Source organism: Macaca thibetana, chromosome 1, assembly GCF_024542745.1.
Source record: "Macaca thibetana thibetana isolate TM-01 chromosome 1, ASM2454274v1, whole genome shotgun sequence".
Lineage (NCBI taxonomy): Eukaryota > Metazoa > Chordata > Mammalia > Primates > Cercopithecidae > Macaca > Macaca thibetana.
The window spans coordinates 183,840,534-183,865,045 of record NC_065578.1 but is presented as its reverse complement, the minus strand read 5'-3'; the positions used below and the strand labels follow the sequence as shown (position 1 = coordinate 183,865,045).

At 39.8% G+C, this 24,512-nt stretch overlaps 1 protein-coding gene across 3 annotated transcripts in view; it reads left to right on the top strand.

Moving 5' to 3' along the window:
- AXDND1 (axonemal dynein light chain domain containing 1) overlaps window positions 1-24,512 on the top strand; it is a 196,129-nt gene that overhangs the window by 96,285 nt on the left and 75,332 nt on the right. For all 3 annotated transcript variants that reach the window (XM_050766158.1, XM_050766151.1, XM_050766150.1), the window contains 2 exons: window positions 9,070-9,268; window positions 23,034-23,127. In XM_050766158.1, the coding sequence (XP_050622115.1) occupies window positions 9,070-9,268; window positions 23,034-23,127 (293 nt within the window). The remainder of the gene's footprint in view (window positions 1-9,069; window positions 9,269-23,033; window positions 23,128-24,512) is intronic.

Below are 24,512 nucleotides of genomic sequence, written 5' to 3'. Positions count from 1 at the left end.
TGAGACCAGCCTGGCTAACATGGTGAAACTCCATCTCTACTAAAAATACAAAATTATCTGGGCATGGTGGCACGCACCTGTAGTTGCAGCTACTCAGGAGGCTGAGGCAGGAGAATCACTTGAACCCAGGAGGCGGAGGTTGCAGTGGGCCATGATTGTGCCATTGCACTCTAGCCTGGGCAAAAAGAGCGAATCTCTGTCTCAAAAAAAAAAAAAAAAAAAAAAGAATTACTGACACTCCTGCTAGATTTTGGACTTGCATGGGGCCTATAGGCCCTTTGTTTTGGCCAATTTCTCCCATTTGGAATGCTTGTATTTACCCAATGCCTGTACCTGCTTTGTATCTAGGAAGTGACTAATTTGCTTTTGATTTTACAGGCTCATAGGCAGAAGGGACTTGTCTTGTTTCAGATGAGACTTTGGAATGTGGACTTTTCTTTTTGTCTGTTTTTTTTATTATTATTATACTTTAAGTTCTAGGGTACATGTGCATAACGTGCAGGTTTGTTACATATGTATACATGTGCCATGTTAGTGTGCTGCACCCATTAACTCGTCATTTACATTAGGCATATCTCCTGATACTATCCCTTCCCCCTCCCGCTACCCCACGACAGGCCCCAGTGTGTGATGTTCCCCGCCCTGTGTCCAAGTGTTCTCATTGTTCAATTCCCATCTATGAGTGAGAACATGCAGTGTTTGGTTTTCTGTCCTTGTGATAGTTTGCTGAGAATGATGGTTTCCAGCTTCATCCATGTCCCTACAAAGGACATGAACTCCTCCTTTTTTATGGTTGCATAGTATTCCATGGTATATATGTGCCACATTTTCTTAATCCAGTCTATCATTGATGGATATTTGGGTTGGTTCCAGGTCTTTGCTATTGTGAATAGTGCCACAATAAACATACATGTGCACGTGTCTTTATAGCAGCATGATTTATAATCCTTTGGGTATATACCTAGTAATGGGATGACTGGGTCAAATGATATTTCTAGTTCTAGATCCTTGAGGAATCGCCACACTGGATTTTTAAGTTAATACTGAAATGAATTAAGACTTTGGGGGGACTGTTGGGAAGGCATGGTTGGTTTTGAAATGTGAGGACATGAGATTTGGGAGGGGCCAGGGACAGAATGATATGGTTTGACTGTGTCCCCCCCTACCCACCCCACCAAATCTCATCTTGAGTTCCCATGTGTTGTGGGAGGTACCAAGTGGGAGGTAATTGAATCATGGGGGCAGGTCTTTCCCATGCTGTTCTCGTGGTAGTGAATAAGTCTCATGAGATCTGATGGTTTTATAATAGGGTGTTTCCCTACACAAGCTTTCTTCTCTTGTCTGCCTCCATGTGAGACATGCCTTTCACCTTCTGCCATGATTGTGAGGCCTCTGCAGCCATGTGGAACTGTAAGTCCATTAAACCTCTTTCTTCTGTGAATTGCCCAGTCTGGGGTATGTCTTTAGCAGCAGCATGAAAATGGACTAATACAGGAGCCTACTACAGGAATAAGTTGAGAAATGATGAGGTCCTATCCTAAGACATGGGAATGGAGAAGAGGAAAGAAAAATAAGAGAGATTTTTAAAATGTAGGCTACACAATTCTGTGTGTGAGAGAGAGTATTGTAGGATGGCTGTGTTCCTGATTTGCACTGTAAATGGGTCATCCAGTTTATTAAGATTAGAGAATAGAGGAGAAGAAAAAGTATGGGGGGGCAGATTATGTATTTAGTATTAGACGTACTGACTTTCAAGTAGCTGTGGCACAATTAAGTGGACTTGTTCAACAGGCATATTAGGAATGTGGGAGAAAAATCTTGGATGAAATTTTGGAAGATGCCAGGCACGGTGGCTCACACCTGTAATCCCAGCACTTTGGGAGGCCGAGGCACGTGGATCACTTGAGGTTAGGAGTTTGAGACCAGCCTGGCCAACGTGGCGAAACCCCCTCTCTACTAAAAATAACAAAAATTAGCCAGGCATGGTGGTGCATGCCTGTAATCCCAGCTGTTCAGGAGGCTGGGGCAGGAGAATTGCTTGAACCCTGGAGGCGGAGGTTGCAGTGAGCCGAGATTGCACCATTGCACCCCAGCCTGGGGAAGAGAGCGAGACTCTGTTTAAAAAAAAAAAAAAAAAAAAAATTTTGGAAGATATTAGTGTATGTGTTAGTTAAAGCCATGAATTTTGATGAGATCACCTTGTGGGAAAAATATACATTAGGTGTAAGTAAGGACTAAGAATGGATCCCCAACATTTTAAAGGGTAACAACAGATAGAACAATAGAGATGGGGGAAACCCAATGGAATTGAGTCATAAGAAGCCAGCTTTGGCTGCATCCCATGTTTTGTATATTTTTTTATTATTTAGCTTAAGACATAGTTGTTTTGTTTTGTTTTTAAAGACATTTATTCAGTATCACAATTAGACTATTACATTTAGCAATCAACAGCATGGGTGCAAAAAAAAAAAAAAAAAAAAAAAAAACTACATTAAAACCCTTTGTTGGAATGCTTTACACTTTCCACAGAACACAAACTCAAATACCCTGTTATACAGTTAGTCACAAATACAGTCCTCAAGTTTTTTGCCCATACTCATCAGTATTTGTCTAAAACATGTCTTCTTTGTAGCACCTAGGCCCTGCCGTCACTGTGCTTAGATGAGTTCACAAATCTGTTGTAACCTGTAGCTTCCCTGTCACTTCTCTGGATCTCCTCTCCTGCTAAGCTTTGTTTCCTAATTAAAATCTTCTGCCACTGCCATAGCTACTGCTGCTACTGGAACTGCCATAGCCACCTTGATTTTGTGGTTTGGCCAAGTATTAGCCTCCACCACCGTAGGGGCCAGAACTTCTGCCTCCGAAGTTTCCTTCCTTCATGGGTCCAAAACTTGAAGACTGATTGTTTTAATTGCCAAAATCATTGTAGCTTCCACCACCTCCAAAATAGCTTCCACTACCACTGCCAAAGCTGCCTCCACCTCCATTGTTATAACTGTCATAGCTGCCACTCCCACCATAGCCACTGCCCTGGCTTCCATAACCCCGTCCACCACTTCCATAGCCTCTGCCTCCTCCACAGTAACCAGGGCCACCTTCTCCATAACCACCATCATTACCAAACCCATTATAGCCATCCCCACTGCCACCATATCCATCACCACCATGGCTGCTACCAAAGCTACCACGACCACTGAAGTTTCCTCCATGACCAAAGTTGTCATTCCCACCAAAACCACCTCCATGACCACCACCAAAGTTTCCAGAACCACTTCCACCTCTTTGGCTGGATGAAGCCCTAGCCATCTCTTGCTTTGACAGGGCTTTCCTAACTTCACAGTTGTGGCCATTCACAGTATGCTATTTCTGAATGACAGTCTTATCCACAGAGTTACGGTCATCAAAGGTTACAAAGGCAAAGCCCCTTTTCTTGCCACTGCCTCAGTCAGTCATGATTTCAATCACTTCAATTTTTCCATACTGTTCAGAATAATCTCTTAGGTGATGTTCTTCAGTGTCTTAATGCCACCAACAAATATCTTTTTCACAGTTAAGTGGGCACCTGGTCTTTGAGAATCTACTCTTGAGACAGCTCTCTTTGGTTCCACAACTCTTCCATCCACCTTGTGTGGCCTTGCATTCATGGCTGCATCTGCCTCCTCCATGGTGGCATATGAGACAAACTCAAAGCCCTTGGAGCGCTTGGTGTTTGGATCTCTCATTACCACACAGTCCGTGAGCGTTCCTCATTGCTCAGAATGGCTCTCCAGGCTCTCATCAGTTGTTTCAAAGTTCAGCCCTCCGATGAAGAGCTTCCTCAGCTGTCTGGGCTCTTTAGGAGACTCTGACTTAGACAAGACGGCTGGGAGAAGAGAGACTTTAACGATGCTTCTTTGGCGGTGTCCAGGGGCAGAAAGGCAAGACATAGTTTAAAATTTCCATTATGGTTTGTCTTTTGACTCAGGATTATTTAGAATATTTCAAACACTTCAAAATTTATTTTGTTCTTAGTTTCGCTTCCCCCATACTACGTGTTATTTTGTTTGTGTTTCAGTTCTTTTTACATATTTAAATCTTACAAGACATTATTCTTATTTCATATAGTCAATATTCATTTATATTGATCCACATATTCATATTTTCAATTTGTCTAAGACAGATACGAGTATTCAAATACAATAACCATAAAAAAGCTGTAATTTTTTGCTTGTAAGGAGGGGAGAGCTGTAATACAGTGTACAACCTCTCTGAACAAAGCAAGAGATATTCACACGGAAGCATGGAATTCCGAGACTGAAAAACTTTAAGAAACAAGAGTATTTAGAGATCGTTTTACTTTCAGCCATGGATACCTTGTATTTGGAGTGAGGCTGTTGTTACTTGATGACTTTCAGGCATGTGGTAACTAGAATAGGATTGTTGCTAATTGGCTGACATTCTGAAGTGAAGAAATGTCATGGGCTGTTTTTCTCTTCTTTTCTTTTCTTTTCTTTTCCCTCTCCCTCCCTCCCTCCCTCCCTCCCTCCCTCCCTCCCTCCCTCCCTTCCCTTCCTTCCTTCCTTCCTTCCTTCCTTCCTTCCTTCCTTCCTTCTCCTTTCTTTCTTTCTTTTTTTTTTGAGACAGAGTCTCACTCTGTTGCTGAGGCCTGAGTATAGTGGTATGATCATGGCTCACCGCAGCCTCAAACTCCCATGCTCAAGTGATCCTCCCACTTCAGCCTCTCAGGTAGCTGGGACTACAGGCGCATGCTGTGACTCCTGGCTAATTTTTTTGTAGTGATTGGGTTTCGTCATGTTGTCCAGGCTGGTCTCAAACTCTTGGGCTCAAGTCATTCACCTACCTTGGCCTCCCAAAGTGCTGTGATTATAGGCGTGAGCCACTACGCCAGGCTGATTTTCTTTTTTATTCCTAGCTTCATAGCTAAGTTTTATTTAAACTTTAAAGAACATATAATTTTAAGATTCTTAAATAATTCAAAGCCTTAGAACAATATGGAAAATCCTCCAAATTGTTTATGAACCCAGAAAACCATTATATCAAAACACAATAGAGTACAAATAAACCCATCAATTTTCTGTTATTTATGACAATAGGTGCAAACATTCTAAATAAAATAATAATTATTATTATAGCTTAGCAAAGATTAAAAACAAAACATTTTAACCAAGTAGGGTATACTCCAGGAATGCATGAGTGATTCAACATTAGGAAGTTGATCGGCATAATACATTTCATAAAAATATTAAGAGAAAAAACTGTATGAGCATATAAGAGATGCTGCAATTGTTTTGTTAAAATATAGCAGTTATTCCCAAGAAAAACTCTAAATTAAATATCCCTAAAAGAAAACTACATAAATATAATACTATAACAACTTATCAAAAACCAATAGTAATACCATGAATGGAAAAACACTAAAACTTTATAATTAACCTCACAAAATAGATGAGGATGCTTGATAGCAACATTTTTATTTTTTTTTAAGTGGTTCTAGAAAATGAAATAGTAGAATAAAGTAAAATAACAGATATGAACATTGGAAAAGAAAAGATAAAGTATTTCTTTGTGCTGATGTTATAGTTACATACTTAGAAAATCTGAAACTATAGGAAAAAAAGATTAAAATCAGTAAGACAGTTTGGTGAGGAGACTGAATCAGAATTAAACAAATAAAAGTAAATTGTTTTTCTCTACTTAAGCAATAAAGCACCTAAAAATGAGAATGGGAAAAGTCTTTCCAATCCATTAGTTTTTGTCACCTCAAGAATACATTCTTTAAAGGAAGCGCTTACCTATATTGTCCAGGCTGGCTGGCCTTGAACTCCTGGGTTCAAACAGTCCTCCTGCCTCAGCCTCCTGAGTAGCTGGAACTACAGGTGCATGCCACTATGCCTGGCTAGAATATATTTAGTTGTTTAAAAAGCACAGGTTCTATAGGAAGAAAATTATATATGTATTATAATACATTTTCATAATATGATTCTTCTAAAATTAATACATAGGATAAGATAATATTTATATGACAAAATCATGAAAAAGTTTAAAATTGATTTTGTGATTACTTGTTTAGGGCTTCAGTTTATGGCCAAAGAATAACTGGTCTTTTCCTTTTGTGAATTTGTAGAGTAAGGTCCTTTTATCCTCATATTGCTCCCTTCCTACATTTGCATTTGTCTATCTGGGATAATTTTCTTTTTCCTTGAAGAAATCTCTTTGGTATTTTCTACAGTGGTGGGTCTGCTGATTATTTTTTGTTTAAAGGCTTGCTTTCTTTTCCTTTCCTTTCCTTTCCTTTCCTTTCCTTTCCTTTCCTTTCCTTTCCTTTCCTTTCCTTTCCTTTCCTTTCCTTTCCTTTCCTTTCCTTTCCTTTCCTTTCCTTCCCTCCCTCCCTCCCTCCTTCCCTTCCTTCCTTCCTTCCTTCCTTCCTTCCTTCCTTCCTTCCTTCTTTCCTTCTCTCTCTCTCTTTCTTTCTTTCTCTCTCCCTTCCTTCCTTCCTCTTTTCTCTCTCCTTCTTTCTTTCTTTCTTTCTTTCTTTCTTTCTTTCTCTCTGCCTGCCTTCCTTCCTTCCTTCCTTCCTCTTTTCTCTCTCCTTCCTTCTCTCTCTCTTTCTTTCTTTATCTTTCTCTCTTTTTCTTTCCCTCCCTCCCTCTCTTTCTTTCTTTCTTTTTCTTTCTTTCTTTCTCTCTCTCTTTCTTTCCTTCCTTCCTTCTTTCTTTTTTCTTTCTTTCTTTTTTCCCTTCTTTCCTTCCTTCCTCTTTTCTCTCTCCTTCCTTCCCTTTCTTTCTTTCTCTCTCTCTCTCCCCTTCCCTCCCTCCCTCCCTCCCTCCCTCCCTCCCTCCCTCCCTTCCTTCCTTCCTTCCTTCCTTCCTTCCTTCCTTCCTTCCTTCCTTCCTTCCCTCCCTCCCTCCCTCCCTCCCTCCCTCCCTTCCTGTTGTCTTTTCTTTTCTTTCTTTCTTCTTTTTTTTTTTTTTTTGAGATGGGGTCTCATTATGTTGCCCAGGCTACTCTTGGTCTTGAACTCCTAAGCTCAAGCAATCCTCCCACTTTGGCCTCCCAAAGTGCTGGAATTACAAGCATGAGCCACTACACTGGGCCTTAAAGCTTATTTTCTAAGAATTCTGATTTGCCAGTGATTTTCTTTTAGTGTGTTAGTTTAACCTGCTGTTAAACATTCACTGATTTTAAAATTTTAGTTATTACATTTTTCAGTCCTAGAATTTATTAACTTTTATCTCTGCTGAAATTTTCTATCTTGTCATTTAATAACTTGAAAGTTGTAGTCACAGTTAAAGTCCATGTCTGGTGATCGGATAGTATTTGGTTCTCCTATAGTTGTATTTTATTATCTGTATTTTGTCTTGGTTTTGAGTCCATTCTTTTCATATTTCTATTTCTGATTGAATGTTGGACATTGTGTGTGAAGAGTTTTAGGGATGATACTATATTTCATAAGAAGGATTTTACTTTTTCTTCTGGCAGGTCATTCAGTACAGGGACAGATCACCTTAATCCAAGCAGGGACTGAGCTGAGACGAAATCTGGCCTTGGGCTTTCTGAGGGTTGTTCTATTTCTGCTCCACCTTTATTCTTAAGATGTACTGCTTCAGAGAATTAGGGTTCCCAAGAGAATCCTGGTGTTACCAGGACCTCTACTCCTTAGCAAATTCTGGACTTCGGTTTTGTCCACTGTCCCACCCCTGAGTTAGAGTGACTTAATATCCCAAATTTCCATGAAAGATACTGAAGTTCCATCCTCCAAAACCCATGAAATATATTACAAATCCATTAAAGCATTTTTGCTCAGTGCATCATGTGTTTCTTAAGAATCCTTCTCAGTAAAGTGTCTCAGGTAACCCTGAGCCATTGACTGGCACAATTGTTCAATATAAAACTATACTATAAAAGCTACATGGGGAAACACAATTACATTTTCTATGGCAGCAATAATATAGTTATTGATAAAATGGCAATACTTATCCATATCAACCCTCTGTATCTGCAGGTTCTGCATCCTCAGATTCAATCAACCATGAATCAAAAATACTTGAAAAAAAAATACAAATAAAAACACAATATAGTATAATAAATATCACATAGCATCTGCATTGTGTTAGGTAATATAAGTAATCTAGAGGTGATTTAAAGTATACAAGAGGATGTGCATAGGTTATATGCAAATACCACATCATTTTCTGTAAGGGACTTGAGAATCCATGGATTTTGGTATCCGTGGGGGTCCTGAAACCAATCCCCTGTAGATACTGAGGGATGACTGTAAATAATGGGCAGAGAAAAATAAGGTAGCAAATGGTTTAAAATAGAAGCAATCAAAATTATGAATGGTGGTGAAATTAGCAGATCATTTTGAATACTCCTGAAATATCAAAATTTACTGATGAAGGAAGCCAGTGAAAATATTTTCATCAAGGACAAGAAAAAGTTTCCTTTTAAATCACTTGTCTTTATATAACTTTGAGATGGGAGTGTTTTCATTTCATATTTTGCAAATGAATAAGAAAAAGGGTATTTTGCCATAATCTCCTAGTGAATCAGTCTGCTGGATCCACATTAGGATACACACTCAAGTTTTGTTCAGAGCAAAAACTATAAACTTTATGAAAACCTGATCAATAACCTAAAAAATGACTCAAGAACTATGATAACCTATTTTCATTTGTTATTCACTATCCCATAATCATGAAGAAGCTGATTATTATCATTGTCCTCTTAAAAGAATGACGTAGTGAAGTAAGGTCTTTTACAGAAAACTATAGTTGATAGTTTCTAGGTTTAATGCATTTGATTCTCAGCTGAAAAGACAAGAAATTAAGGATATAAACTGTCATTGAAAAAATAGTTTGTTAGTCATAAAAGCACCAATTATGCAATGCTTATTCATTAAACATTTATTAAGGAACTGCTTTTTATAAGGTTCTCTGCTAATCAAGCTGTAGGATAATAAAAGGTTTTTAAAAGATATGCCCTTGCTCAGTAGGATTTTTAAATTTGGTATTAAAATAGTAGTCTTACAAATACTTCTAAAAATTAATGCTTTTCTTACTTTTCTAGGTTACTCCAAAATTCTTCCAATTTTGATTAGTTCTCTTGACTTCTGTTCTTTCAAGTTGGAAAACCTGGAGTTTCCTGATACACCTCTTGAAGAATGGCAGGAAATAGATGAAAAAATTAATGAAATGAAATTACAGTTGGATTTATTGTTAAACCTTACTGGTATTGTTCCACAGCACATAGACATGGATTCTGTTTCGTAAGTCCCCATAACTTTCTTTTGCTTTGAGAGAATTTTCCTAAAGCTTTATTGCAATATAATTCATATATCATATAATTCCCTTTTTGAAAGTGTACAATTCTGTGGTGTTCGGTATATTTATAGATATAAGTAACCATCACCAGTCCATTTTAGAATATTTCATCACCTCAAAAAGAAGACTTATGCACTTTAGCTATCATTCTGCAATCTTCCATCCTCTCCCACCATCCTACCCCTAGCCCTAAGCAACTACAAATCTACTTTGTGTTTGTTGATTGTATTGTGAACTTTTTTTTGTTTTTGATATGTAGTCTCACTCTTGTTCCCCAGGCTGGAGTGCAATAGCGAGATCTCGGCTCACTGCAACCACTGCCTCCTGGGTTCAAGCGATTCTCTTGCCTCAGCCTCCTGAGTAGCTGGGACTACAGGCGCCTGCCACCACGCCTGGCTAATTTTTGTATTTTTAGTAGAGATGGGGTTTCACCAGGCTGGTCTCGAACTCCTGACCTCAGGTGATCTGCCCGCCTTCCAAAGTGCTTGGATTACAGGCGTGAGCCACCGCACCCGGCCTGTTGTGGACATTTTATTTGAAAGGAATCATTGTACTATGTGGTCTTTGTGTCTAACTTCTTTCACTTAGCATAATGTTTTCAAGGTTCATCCATGTTGTGGCATATTTTAGTATTTCGTTTTTATGACTGAATCATATTCTGTGTATGGATATACCACATTTTATTTATTCATTTGTCCATTGATAGACATTTGGACTGTTTCCATAGTTTGACCTTAATGAGTAATGTTTCAATACACATTGATGTGCATGCTTTTTGTGGACAGACATTTGTTTTCATTTCTCTTGGGCATATATTACCTAAGGAGTGGAATTGCTGGGTCATATGGCAGTTCTATTTTTAATAATTTGAGGAACTGTCAGACTGTTTTCCAAGGTGTTTTTGGAAAACCTACACAATTTTACGTTCACATCAGCAGTGCATGTGAGTTCTGATTTCTCCACATACTTGCCAATACTTATTATCTGACTTTTGATTCTAGCTATAATAGTGGGACTTAAATGATGTTTTATTGTGGTTGTGATTCACATTTCTCTAATGACAAATGATGTCAAATGATGTGAAGAATTGTTTCACATGCATATTGGCTATTTGTATATTTTCTTTGAGGGAAATTTTTTCTGTGCTGTTGTTGTTGCTTGTGCTGGTTTCATAGCTAAGAATTCTTTGCCAAATCCAAGGTCATGAAAATTTACCCCTATGTTTTCTTCTAAGAGTTTTGTAGCATTTGCTTTGTTACATTAAGGTCTTTGATCCATTTTAGTTAATTTTTGTATGTGGTATGAGGTAAGGGTCCAGTTTCATTCTTTGCATGTGGGTATTTAGTTTTACCAGCACTATTTGTTGAAGACTATTCTTTCTCCATTTCATGGTATTGACATTTTTGAGGAAAATCAGTCATGGATTTTTTATTTATTTATTTATTTATTTATTTTTTTTGAGACGGAGTTTTGCTCTGTCGCCCAGGCTGGAGTGCAGTGGCGCGATCTCGGCTCACTGCAAGCTCCGCCTCCCGGGTTCACGCCATTCTCCTGCCTCAGCCTCCCGAGTAGCTGGGACTACAGGCGCCCACAACCGCGCCCGGCTAATTTTTTTTGTATTTTTAGTAGAGACGGGGTTTCACCGTGGTCTCGATCTCCTGACCTTGTGATCCGCCCGCCTCGGCCTCCCAAAGTGCTGGGATTACAGGCGTGAGCCACCGCGCCTGGCGGGGGATTTATTTCTGAATGATTAATTCTATCATGTTGATCTATATGTCTACCCTTGTGCCAGTAACACACTATCTTACTTATTCTTGCTTTGTAGAACATTTTGAAAATGGAAAATGTGAGAGTCTTTCTACTTGACTCTTCTTTTACAGAATTATTTTGGCTTTTCTGGGTACCTTGCAATTCCATATAAATTTTAGAATAAGCTTGTTAATTTTACAAAGCCATTAACTGGGATTCTGAAAAAGAATTTGTTGGAGCTGTACATCAGTATGGGAATATTGCTCTCTTAAACATGTTAAGTCTTCAATGTGAACATGGGATGCTTTTCCAGTTATTTGGATCTTCTTTAATTTCTTTCCATGATATTTTATGGTCTTCTGAGTATAAGCTCTACACTTCTTTCGTTATATTTACTCCTAAATGTTATTGCAAATAGGATTTTTAAAACTTTATTTCAGATAATGTTTATTGCATGTGTATAGGAATACAATTGATTTTTAAAATATTGATCTTACATCCCAAAACCTTGATGAATTTATTTATTAGTTGCAATCATTTTTTAAAGGATTTCTTAGTATTTTCTATACAAAAGATCATATCTATAAATAGAAGTAGTTTCTTTTTAATCTAGATGCCTTTGATTTCATTCTCTTGCCTAATTGCTTTGGCTGGAACCTCAATACAATGTTGAATGGAAGATGTTGTTCCTATTCTTAGGGGAAATGCATCCATTTGCATTTGCATTCACTGGAAAAGATTCCAGTGAAACTGTGAATCTTTCACTATTAAGTATAATATAGTTGTGGGGTTTTCCTAGATGCCTTTTATTGGATTTAGGAAGTTTTCTTCTATTCCTAATTTGTTGCATGCTTTTACATAAAAAGTTGTTGGATTTTGACAAATGCTTTTTCTACATCTAGTGAAATGATCATGTGATTATTTTTTTCATGTTCATATGAGTATTACATTCAGTTTTTTGGATATTAAATTAACTTTGCTTGCATAGGATAAATCCCACTTGGTAACTGTGTAAAATACTTTTGATCAGTTCAGGATTCTGTTTGCTAGTCTTTGCACTGATATTCATAAGAGACATTGGTCTGTTTTCTTTTCATGTGATGTCTTCGCCTGATGTTATATCAGTGTAATACTGCCTTCATGAAATGAGTTAGAAGTATCCCTCCATCTTTATCTTTTGGAAGATTTTGTGAAGAATTTGTGTTGATTCATCTTTGGCTCTTTGGGAGGATTCAGTGGTGCAGCCCTCTGTGGGTAGGTTTTTGAAAATTGATTCAATCGCTTCACTTGTTAAAAGTCTACTTATGTTGTCTATTTCTTATTGAATCAGTTTTTTGTGTGTGTTTTTCTAGATATTTGACAATTTCATCTAAGTTATCTAATTTGTTGGCAAAATTGTTCATTGTATAATCATTTTTATTTCTGAAAGAAGATCAGTACTAGCATCCCCTCTCTCATTTCCAATTCTAATAATTTGAGCCTTCTCTATTTCTCCTGGTCAACTTAGCTAAATCTTTGTTAATATTGCTGATCTTTTCAAATAATCATCTTTCATTGATTTCCTTTAGTGTTTTTCTATTCTCTATTGTATTTATTTCCACTGTAGTCATTATTATTTCCTTGCTTTCACTTTCTTTACATTTAGTTTACTCTACCTTTTCCATAGTCTTAAGGTGAGCTGTTAGGTTATCGATTTGAGATTCTTCTTCTTTCTTAACATAGATTTTACAGCTATAAATTTCCCTCTAAGGACTGCTTGATATGTTGTGTCTTCCTGAGTCTTCATTTTCTTTTTTTCTTTTTTGAGACAGAGTCTCATTCTGTCACCCAGGCTGGAGTGCAGTGGCGTAATCTCAGCTCACTGCAACCTCCGCCTCCCAGATTCAAGCAATTCCCCTGCCTCAGCCTCCTGAGTAGCTGGGATTACAGGCATGTGCCTGTAATTTTTTTGTATTTTTAGTAGAGATGAGGTTTCACCATATTGGCCACGCTGGTCTTGAAATCCTGACCTTGTGATCCAACCACCTCAACCTCCCAAAGTGCTGGGATTACAGGTGTGAACCACCACACCTGGCCTGTGTCTTCATTGTCATTAATCTCAAAGTATTTTTATGCTTTCTCTTGTGATTTTTTCATTGACACATTTGTTATTCAGGAGTATGTTATTTAATGTCCACACATTTGTGAGTTCCCCATTTCTTTCCAGTTATGGATTTCATTCATTTGTGTATTTTCATTCATTTGTGTAATTTCATTCCATTGTGGTATGAGTATATATTTTATATTATTCTAGCATTAAAATTACTGAGGTTTGTTTTATGGTCTAGCATCTTGTCTATCCTGGAGAATTTTCCATGTACACTTGAGAAAAATGTATATTTCATTGTTACTGGAGAAAGTGTTCTAGAGATGTCTGGTCTAGTTGGTTTATAGTATTGTTAAAATCTTCCATTTCCTTATTTATCATCTGTGTGGCAGTTCTAACCATTATTGATAGTGGGATGTTGAAGTCTCCAACTATTATTCTTAAATTGTCTGTTTTTTCTTTCCTTTCTCTTGGTGTTTGCTTTGTGTCTTTTGGTACTTTGTTATTAGGTGCACACATGTTTATAATTGTTATATCTTCTTGATGGAGTGATCCTTTTATAATTATAAAATATCCTTCCTTATTTTTAGTAACTTTTTAAATTTTAAAATCTATTTTATCTGCTATCAGTACAGCCACAGGCAGCTTTATTGTGGTTACTGTTATGTATCTTTTCCTTTTATACTATTATATACCTTTTGCTTTTAATCTATTTGTATATTTGAATCTCATGTGTGTCTTCTATAGAGAGCATATAGTTGATTCATGTTTTCAGTCCAGTCTGACAATCTCTGCCTTTTAATTGGATTGTTAAATCCATTTACATTTAATGATATTATTGACATGGTTGGATTTACATCTGCCATCTTACTGCTTGTTTTGTTTCATGATGTCTTTGTTTCTCTGTTTTTCTTTTACTGTTTTTTTGTATTGAATGAATACTTTCTAATGTAGAATTCATTTCTTTACTGATTTTTCACTACATTTAAAAAGTTTTTTTAATGGCTTCTCTAGAGTTTACCCTAAACCTCTTAATTTATCAGAATCAGCTTCAGATTTATACTGGCTTAATTCCAGTGACATATAGATATGTTACTTCTATCTAGTTTGATTCCTTTTCCCACCTTTTGTGGTATAATTTTATACACATTACATCTCTTAATATTTGATATGGGTTGGCTCTGTGTCTCCACCCAAATCTCATCTTAAATTGTAATCACCACTTGTCAATGGAGGAAGGTGATTAGATCATGGGAGCAGTTACCCCCATGCTGTTCTCTTGAGATCTGATGGTTTTATATGCATCTGGCATTTCCCCTGTCTGCATGCACCTCTGTCTTTCCTGCTGCCCTGTGAAGAAGGCACTTGCTTCTTTTTCCCCTTCTGCCATGATTGTAAGTTTCTTGAGGCCTCCCCAGCCATGTGGAACTGTGAATCAATTAAGCCTCTTTTGTTGATAAGTGACCTAGTCTTGGCCAGGTGTGGTGGCTGACGCCTGTAATCCCAGCACTTTGGGAGGCTGAGGTGAGTGGATCACTTGAGGTCAGGAGTTTGAGACCAGCCTGGCCAACATGGTGAAACCCTATCTCTACTAAAAATACAAAAATTAGCTGGGCATGGTGGCAGGCACCTGTAATCCCAGCTACTTGGGAGGCTGAGGTGGGAGAATCACTTGAACCTGGGAGGCGGTGGTTGCAGTGAGCCAAGATCGCGCCACTGCACTCCAGCCCAGGCGACAGAGTGAGACCCCACCTCAAAAAAAAAAAAAAAAAAAAAGTTACCTAGTCTTGGGTAGTTTCTTTATAGCAGTGTGAGAATGGAGTAATACAGGAAATTGGTACCGGAAGTGGAGTACTGCTATAAAGTTAGCCTGAATATATGTAAGCCACATTGGAACTGGATAATGGGCAGAAGTTGGAATAGTTTGGAGGGCTCAGAGGAAGACAGAAAGATTTGGGAAAGTTTGGAACTTCCTAGAGACTTGTTGAATGGTTTTGACCAAATGCTGATTGTGATGTGGACAATGAAGTCTGGGCTGAGCTAGTCTCAGATGGAGATGAGAAACTTACTGGGAACTGGAGTAAAAGTTACTCTTGCTATGCCTTAGTAAAGAGGTTGGTGGTATTTTGCCCCTGCCCTAGAAATCTGAGGAACTTTGAACTTGAGAGAGATGATTTAGGGTATCTGGTGGAAGAAATTTCTAAGTGGCAAAGCATTCAAGAGGAAGCAGAGCATAAAAGTTTGGAAAATTTGCAGTCTGACCATGAGGTAGAAAAGAAAAACCCATTTCTGGGGAGGAATTAAAGACAGCTGCAGAAATTTGCATAAGTAATGAGCAACTGAATGTTCGTAGCCAAGTCAATGGGGAAAATGTCTCCAGGGCATCAGAGATCCTCAGAGCAACCCCTGTTATCACAGGCCTGGAGGCCTAGAAGGTAAAAATGGTTTCATGGGTCAGGCCCAGGGACCCCGCTGCTCTGTGAAGCCTCTGGACATGGCACCCTGTGTCCTAGCCACTTCAGCTCCAGTCGTGGCTAAAAGGGGCCAAGGTACAGCTTGGGCCATTGCTTCAGAGGGTGATCTTGTGCCTGTGGGTGCACAGAAGTCAAGAATTGAGGTTTGGGAATCTCTACCTAGATTTCAGAGGATGTATGGAAATGCTTGGATGTCCAGGCAGAAGTCTGCTGCAGAGGTGTAGCCCTCATGGAGAACCTCTGCTAGGGCAGTACAAAAGGGAAATTTAGAGTTGGAGGCCCCACACAGAGTCCCCACTGGGGCCTAGTGGAGCTGTGAGAAGGGGGCCACTGTCCTCCAGACCCCAGAATGGTAGATGCATCAACACTTTGCACTGTGCACTTGGAAAAGCCACAGACACTCAACACCAGCCCATGAAAGCAGCCAGGTGAGGGGCTGCACCCTGCAAAGCCACAGGAGTGGAGCTGCCCAAGCCTGTGGGAGCTCACCTCTTGCATTAGCATGACTTAGATGTGAGACATGGAATCAAAGAGATTATTTAGAAGCTTTAAGATTTAATGACTGGCCTGCTAGATTTCAGACTTGCATGGGGCCTGTAGCCCCTTTGTTTTGATCAGTTTCTCCCATTTGAAATGACAGCATTTATCCAGTGCCTCTACCCCGATTGTATCTTGGAAGGAACTAACTGTTTTTTTATTTTACAGGCTCATAGGCAGAAGGGACTTGCCTTGCTCAGATGAGATGTTGCACTGTGGACTTTTGAGTAAATCCTGAAATGAGTTTAGACTTTGGGGGACTGTTGCAAAGGCATAATTGGTTTTGAAATGTGAAATTATATGAGATTTGGAAAGGGCCAGGACAGAATGATATGTTTTGGCTCTGTTTCCCTACCCAAATGTCATCTTGAATTGTAATCCTCATGTGTTGAGGGTGGGACCTGTAATTCTCACATGTCAAGGAAAGGAGATGATTGGATCATGGTGGCTGTTTTCCCCCTGCTGTTCTCATGAGAGTGAGTTTTTATGCGATATGATGGTCTTATAAGCATTTGGCATTTCCCCTACTTGCACTTCTCTTTTTCCTGCTGCCTTGTGAAGAGGTACTTGTTTTTCCTTCCCCTTCTGCCATGATTATAAGTTTCCTGAGGCTTCTCCAGCCATGTAGAACTGTGTGTCGATTAAACCTCTTTTGTTTAAAAATTACCCAGTCTAGGGTATTTCTTTATAGCATTGTAGAATTGGACTAATATAATATTACAAGCCAAAAATACATTGTTATAATTATAAATTTACCATCTGTCATCATTTCTATCACCCGTTAGAGTTTGCTCCCATCCACCTCTTCTGTGCTATTTTGACATATATATTACAAATATATTACATTTTTATGTTTTGGTCCAACAATATATCATATATTATTTTATACAAGTTCTTCTTTAATCAGTTAAGAAATAGAAAATATGCTTTCATATTGTCTTTTAAAATTGCATAATTTTCTTTACACTGCCTTGTTTTTTGTGTAGATTCTAATTACCATCTGTGGTCATTGCTTTCAGCCTGAAAAATTTCCTCTAGGATTTATTGTAAGGAAAATCTAGTAGCAATGAATTCTTCAGTTTTTAAAAAATTTGGGGCAGTCGTTATTCCACCTTCATTTTTGGAACATGTGTTTGTTGGATATAGGATTCTTGGTTGACATTTTTCTTCTTTAGGCAGTATGAATATGTTATCCTGCTACTTTTTGGCCTCTATTGTGTATACTGAGAAGTCAGCTGTTAATCTTATTGGAACTCCCTTGTAAGTGATGTGTTGTTTTTCTCTTACTGCTCTGAAGATTTTCTCCTTATTTTGACTTCTAGCACCTTAACTCTCATATATAAGTTTGTAGACCTCTTTGTGTTTATCTTACATGGAGATTGTTAAGCTTCTTGAATGTGTTATTGTTTTTCAATAAATGTGGAGAGTTTCAGCTACTGTTTCTTTCAATATTTTTATGTATTTTCTTTTCTCTACTTCCAGTACTCCCTTTATGTGTAAGGGTGTCCCATATTTCTTCAGTACTGTTTTCATGTCTCTTCATTCTTTTTCTCTTTATTCTTTGGCTTGAATAACTTCCACATATTTATCTTCAAGTTCAATTCTTCTCTCTTCTGCCAGTTCAAATTTACTGTTGAGCCCTAGTAGTGACTTTAAAACATTTTTCAGTTATTGTTCTTTTTCACTTTAAAATTTTCATTTATTTCTTTTTTCCAATTTATATTTTTAATTTCTATTCTCTTATTTGCTACAACATTGTTATAATACCTTCCTTTGCTTATCTAATCATGGATTTCTTTAGTTCTGTGAACATGAACTAACGTGTGTTAGTTCATTTTCACACTGCTGATAAGGACATACCCAAGACTGGGCAATTTACAAAAGTAAGAATTTTAATGATCTCACAGTTCCACATGTCTGGGGAGGCCTCACAGGAAATCATGGTAGAAGGTGAGAGGCACATCTCACATGGAAGCAGACAAGAGAAGAGAATGAGAGCCAAGTGAAAGGGATTTCCCCTTATAAAACCATCAGATCTCATGAGACTTATTCACTACCATGAGAACAGTGTGGGGGAAACTACTCCCACGATTCAATTATCTGCCACTGGGTTCCTCCCAAAACATGAAGGAATTACGGGAGCTACAATTTAAGATAAGATTTGGATGGGGACACAGCCAAACCATATAATTCTGCCCCTGGCCTCTCCCAAATCTCATGTCCTCACATTTCAAAACCAATCATGCCTTCCAAACAGTCCCCATAAGTCTTAACTCATTTCAGCATTAACTCAAAAGTCCACAGTCCAAAGTCTCAGCCAAGACAAGGCAAGTCTCTTCCACCTATAAGCCTGTAAAATCAAAAGCAAGTTATTTACTTCCTAGATACAAAAGCGGGTACAGATATTTGGTACATACAGGCATTCCAAATGGGAGAAATTGGCCAAAACAAAGGGGCTACAGGCTCCATGCAAATTAAAAATCTAGCAGGGCAGACAAATCTTAAAGCTCCATAATGATCTCCTTTGACACCATGTCTCACATCTGGGTCACGCTGATGCAAGAGGTGGGTTCTTATGGTCTTGGATAGTTCTGCCTCATTGGCTTTGTGGGGCACAGACTCCCTCCTGGCTGCTTTCATGGGCTGGGGTTGAGTGCCTATGGCTTTTCCAGGCACATGGTGCATGCTGTTGGTGGATATACCATTCTGGGATCTGGAGGACAGTGGCCATTTTCTCACAGCTCCACTAGGCAGCACACCAGTGGGGACTCTGTGGGGGGGTACCCACCTCACATTTTCCTTCTGCACTGCCCTAGCAGAGGTCTCCATTAGCACCCCACCCCTGCAGCAAACTTCTGCCTGGACATCCAGTTGTTTCCATACATCCTTGAAATCTAGGCTAAGGTTCTCAAACCTTGATTCTTGGCTTCTGTGCACCTGCAGGTTCAATACAATGTGGATGCTGCCATGGCTTGGGGCTTCACCTTCTGAAGCCATGGCCCCAGCTGTACCTTGGCCCCTTTTAGTCATGGCTGGAGCAGCTGGGATGCAGGGCACCAAGTCCCTAGATTGCACACAGCAGAGCAGTCTGTGTGCTCTTCACGGGCCTGGCCCATGAAGCCATTTTTTCCTCCTAGGCCTTCAGGCCTGTGATGGGAGGGGCTGACCCAAAGGTCTCTGACATGACCTGGGGACATTTTCCCCATTGTCTTGGGGATTAACATTCGGCTGCTCATTACTTATGCAGATTTCTGCAGCTGGCTTGAATTTCTCCTAGAAAATGGAATATTTTTCTCTCTTGCATTGTCAGGCTGCAAATTTTCTGAACTTTTATGCTCTGTTTCCCTTTTAAAACTGAATACCTGGCTGGGTGTGGTGGCTCATGCCTGTAATCCCAGCACACTGGGAGGCCAAGGCAGGTGGATCACCTGAGGTCAGGAACTTGAGACCAGCCTGGCCAACATGGTGAAACTCAATCTCTACTAAAAATGCAAAATTATCTGGGTGTAGTGGCACATGCTTGTAGTCCCAGCTACTCAGGAGCCTGAGACAGGAGAATCACTTGAACCTGGGAGGTGGAGGCTGCAGTCAGCCGAGATCATACCACTGCACTGCAGTCTGGGTGAGATAGAGACTCTGTCTCAAAAAATTTAAAAAAAAAAAAAAAAAAAAAAAAAAAGACTGAATACATTTAACAGCACCCAAGTCACCCCTTGAATGCTTTGTTTCTTAGAAATTTCTTCCACTGGCTGGGTGCAGTGACTCACGCCTGTAATCTCAGCACTTTGGGAGGCTGAGACGGGTGGATCACCTGAAGTCAGGCGTTCGAGACCAGCCTGACCAACATGGAGAAGCCCTATCTTTACTGAAAATCAAAATTAACCAGGCATGATGGTGGATGCCTGTAATCCCAGCTACTTGGGAGGCTGAGGCAGGAGAATCTCTGGAACCCGGGAGGTGGAGATTGTGGTGAACCGAGATTGCGTCATTGCACTCCAGCCTGGGCAACAAGAGTGAAACTCCATCTCAAAAAAACAAAACAAAACATGGAAAAAGGCTGGGTGTGGTGGCTCATGCCTGTAATCCCAGCACCTTGGGAGGCCAAGGTGGGCGGATCATGAGGTCAGGAGATGGAGACCATCCTGTCTAACACAGGGTGAAACCCTGTCTCTACTAAAAATACAAAAAATTAGCTGGGTGTGGTGGCTCATGCCTGTAGTTCCAGCTACTCAGGAGGCTGAGGCAGGAGAATGGCATGAACCCGGGAGGCAGAGCTTGCAGTGAGCCAAGGTCACGTCACTGCACTCCAGCCTGGGTGACAGAGGGAGACTCTGTCTCAAAAAAAAAAAAAAAAGAAAGAAAGAAAGAAAGAAGAAGAAAAGAAAAGAAAAGAAAAGAAAAGAAAAAAGAAATTTCTTCCACCAGATAGTCTAAATCATCTCTCTGAAGCTGAGAGTTTCACAAATATCTAGGGCAGGGGCAAAATGCCGCCAGTCTCTTTGCTTAAACATAACAAGAATCTTCTTTGCTCCAGTTCCCAAGAAGTTCCTCATTTCCATCTGAAACCACCTCAGTCTGGATTCCATTGTCCATATCATTATCAGCATTTTGGTCAAAGCCATTCAACAAGTGTCTAGGAAGTTCCAAATTGTTCCACATTTTCCTGTCTTCTTCTGAGCCCTTCAAACTGTTCCAACCTCTGCCTGTTACCCAGTTCCAAGGTGGCTTCCACATTTTTGGGTATATTTACAGTAGTGTCCCACTCCTGGTACCGATTTACTGTGTTAGTCCATTCTCATGCTTCTGATAAAGACATACCAGAGACTGGGTAATTTACAAAGGAAAAAGGGTTTAGTGGACTCACAGTTCCACATGGCTGGGGAGGCCTTACAATCCTGGTGGAAGGTGAAAGGCACATCTCACATGGTGGCAGACAAGAGAAGAGAATGAGAGCCAAGTGAAAGGGGTTCTTCCCCTTATAAAATCATCAGATCTCATGAGACTTATTCACTACCAGGAGAACAGTATGGGGGACACCACCCCCATGATTCAATTATCTCCCACTGGGTCCCTCCCACAACATGAGGGAATTATGGGAGCTACAATTCAAGATGAGATTTGGGTGGGGACATAGCCAAACCTTATCAGCTGCTTTGAAGTTGAGGTCTGATCAGTCTCACAGGCAGTTTCTGTTGCCTGCCTGGTGTATATTTCATACTTTCTTGTTTCTTTTCATGCTTTGTAAGGTTTTTTTTTGTTGTTGTTGTTGTTGTTGTTGTTTTTGGTTTTTGGATACTGGACATATTAGATAATATACTGTAGCAACTTTTGTTGCTACCCCCCTCTTCCTTAAGTCCCTGATCTTGCTCTCAAGAAGGTGCAGTTTTCGGGTATGCATACTGTCACCCTGCAGTGACAGTGGTGTTTGTCAAGGTTCACTTCTTTTTCTTTGACCACACCAAACTGTTAAACTTCACTAATTATTGTTTTCAATAATTCTCTGGGGCATATATTGCTCTAAAACTACTTTCATGTAATTTGGGCTTCTTGGAAAGAATAATTCCTGAGATCAGTGTTTGATCTTGTTCTGAACCCAAGTGGCCTTCCCTCAGTTGTCTCAGTCCCTGGTTCTCTCCTGCAAACTAGTTAACCTACAGTTTAGCCTCTATCTTGAATCTCCACTGAATTGCATTTCACCAAACCTCCACTGTTCTTGAAAGCACCCTTAGATTTGAATGTCTTCAGGCTGTGTTGCAAATGAAGTTAGTTTATTTGGGACAAGATTAGGAGCTTTTTAATTTTCTTTTTCTTTTTTTTCTTTTTTCTTTTTTTTTTTTTTTTGCCTTCTTCTACCTCCAGGCAAAATATCTGAGCTAGGGTTCTGGAGCTGGGGGTAGCGACAATGGTAAGCTTCTCTCTGAGTGACACTCACACTGTCAGAGCTGAGCACTCCTTAGAGGGGATAGTAGCATCCTGAGGTCTTCTTGGATTGCCTCTCATGGAATGGAACCACTGCCTTACAAGCCCAGACAATCAGGGACCCATGATTCTCAGCATGCTATGCATAGGGTAGAGTCTTTACTGTATAAATAGGGGCTGGGTGGAAGAAGACAACCCCTACTTGTTACCTGCATTTACCCAGTACCTAGACTCATCAACAGATAGCTGGAGGCAGTATAAAAATCCATGATATCCTATTCCTCCTGAGAAGAAAGCCATGTGATTGGGAGCTGGAGGGTTAGGGAGCTCTGTGTTCTTGGCTACAGCATTCTGAAATGGAGTTGCTGCCTCACTGAGCTAAGGAGAGGAGGGAGCAGTCATGGTTCAAATACCATAGATTATTGCCTTTCTTACTGAATCTTCATAGGTTTTCTTGGATAGATGTTTTTGGAACTTCTCCATAGCACCATTTTTAGAGGCTTTAAGTGGTGTATTTAAAAAAATAATTGTTACCAGTTTCACTGGGGTAGGGGGCAGTGGGGAGGGCAGCCTTGCTCCTCACACTATCATGCTGGAAGTCATTCATTGAGAGGATTTTAAAATTCATTCTTCTCACATAGTACTAGCCTGGAAGTAAATGTAAATGGTGTAGGTTTTTACAGTAGAGAGCTAATATTGAACGTAAGATCTGCTCTGTCCACAGTGCATCTTGCTACCTACATGGGGGTTAGGAAAGCTTTGTCAGTGAGTAAACTATCATACCAGATAATTCAGGGCTTTGATTCCCCTTTCCTGAGTTCTCAAGCAATTGTCAACATCTAAGTTTATAATACCCAGCCAACTAAAACTCTTTCTCATAGCTGATAGTTACATTTATCCTTTAAATCAGCCAGTCACTTTTATTTTACTTGATTTTTCCTTCAGGGTACTCCAAGCATACATATTTAACATGATTCAACAATGGCTTTTGAAGATAGGCAATGAAATTAACAATGGTAACATTGAACTTCAGCGTCACGTATGTACTTGTAAGGATATTTGATGTTATATTTTGCCTCGGCTGGCAAATTTCTTTAAGGAAAAACAAAGTTCTCCCTATTTAAATGAAGCAGGAGGTTGAGAGGGCAAAATAGAAGCTTGTATAATAATTTCTCAAATAATTTTCAATGGATTTTTTAAAGCAGAATGTTTCTGCCTCTGGAATGGAGTTTTGGAATTGAAGAGTCAAGGAGCAAATATGTTAAGCTGGAAGTATGGATTCAGGTTATCCACAGGCTTGGGAAAAATTCCTCTGAAAACCAAAATGAGTAAGAAAAAGGGTAGCAGAGTGTTTGTCACATGGTGGGACTCAATAAATGTTTGTTGAATGAATTTAGGAAGAATATTCCAGTACTGTTGGTATCTGATGGTGCTGCTACATTAATCCCTTCTTTGGCAAAATGCTTGATTTACCATTAGGGTTTTATCTCCATGGAATCATATGCTCAATTTGTTATTTTCTAGAATTTAATTTTTATAGTATAGGATTACTTAGAAAGTGCCTTTATATACCTCAATTGTAACACTGCATTGTTATAATTAATCTGTGTAGAAAATTTGCAAGATTGTAAACTCTATGAGGAATGATGTGTATCCTGTGTATCCATATTAACTCTTATTAATATTTAGAAACAGAAAAGTTGGATATAGGAGACAAGATGGCTGACTAAATTCAGCCAGGAGAAACATCTGCCACTGAGGGACTAGAAGATCAGAAAGACTGGTGCACTCCAAGCATATCTTTAGAGGGAAGGCATTGAGAGTGGAGGAGGGAAGATACAGATGCTGGGCTAAAGGGGGAGGAAGCTGGAAACCCTTTATAGGGATACCACACACTGGGACTCCTTCCTGGCCGCCAATGACTCTTGGGGAAAAAGTGAGCTAAGCAGGTGAGAAGTGACCTTCTCTTGACATAGGCCTCTGGAATTCAGACAGCAGACAATCCCAGAACCCCCACAGTCACTTAAGCTGGCAGAGAGAGCTGCTTAGAGAGGTGGTAGGGGTGGCACTCCAGCCAGTGGGGAGCCTGGAGGGTTTGGTGCGGGAGCATCTCTAGTGGAGCACAGTCGGGATGCCTATCCCCCAAGGCCTGCCTTGCTCCTTTAGGAGACGTTAGTCTTAGGGGAACTACCAGACCTGAACAATACAGGATGATCTTGGCCATGAGACAGGGCCGGTTTCACCTAAGCACCCCCCTGTCTTGTGGACTCTCCCAGGACTCCAGCCTGACCATGCCTGTTTGCAGTGCAGCCTTGGATACCCGGCTGAGGTGCCTCCCAGGGGCCTGCATCATAGCTCCTGTACCTGTAGACCATGCCTGACCATTGGAGAGCTCCAGCAGAGCATCCCCCACTAATAAGCACC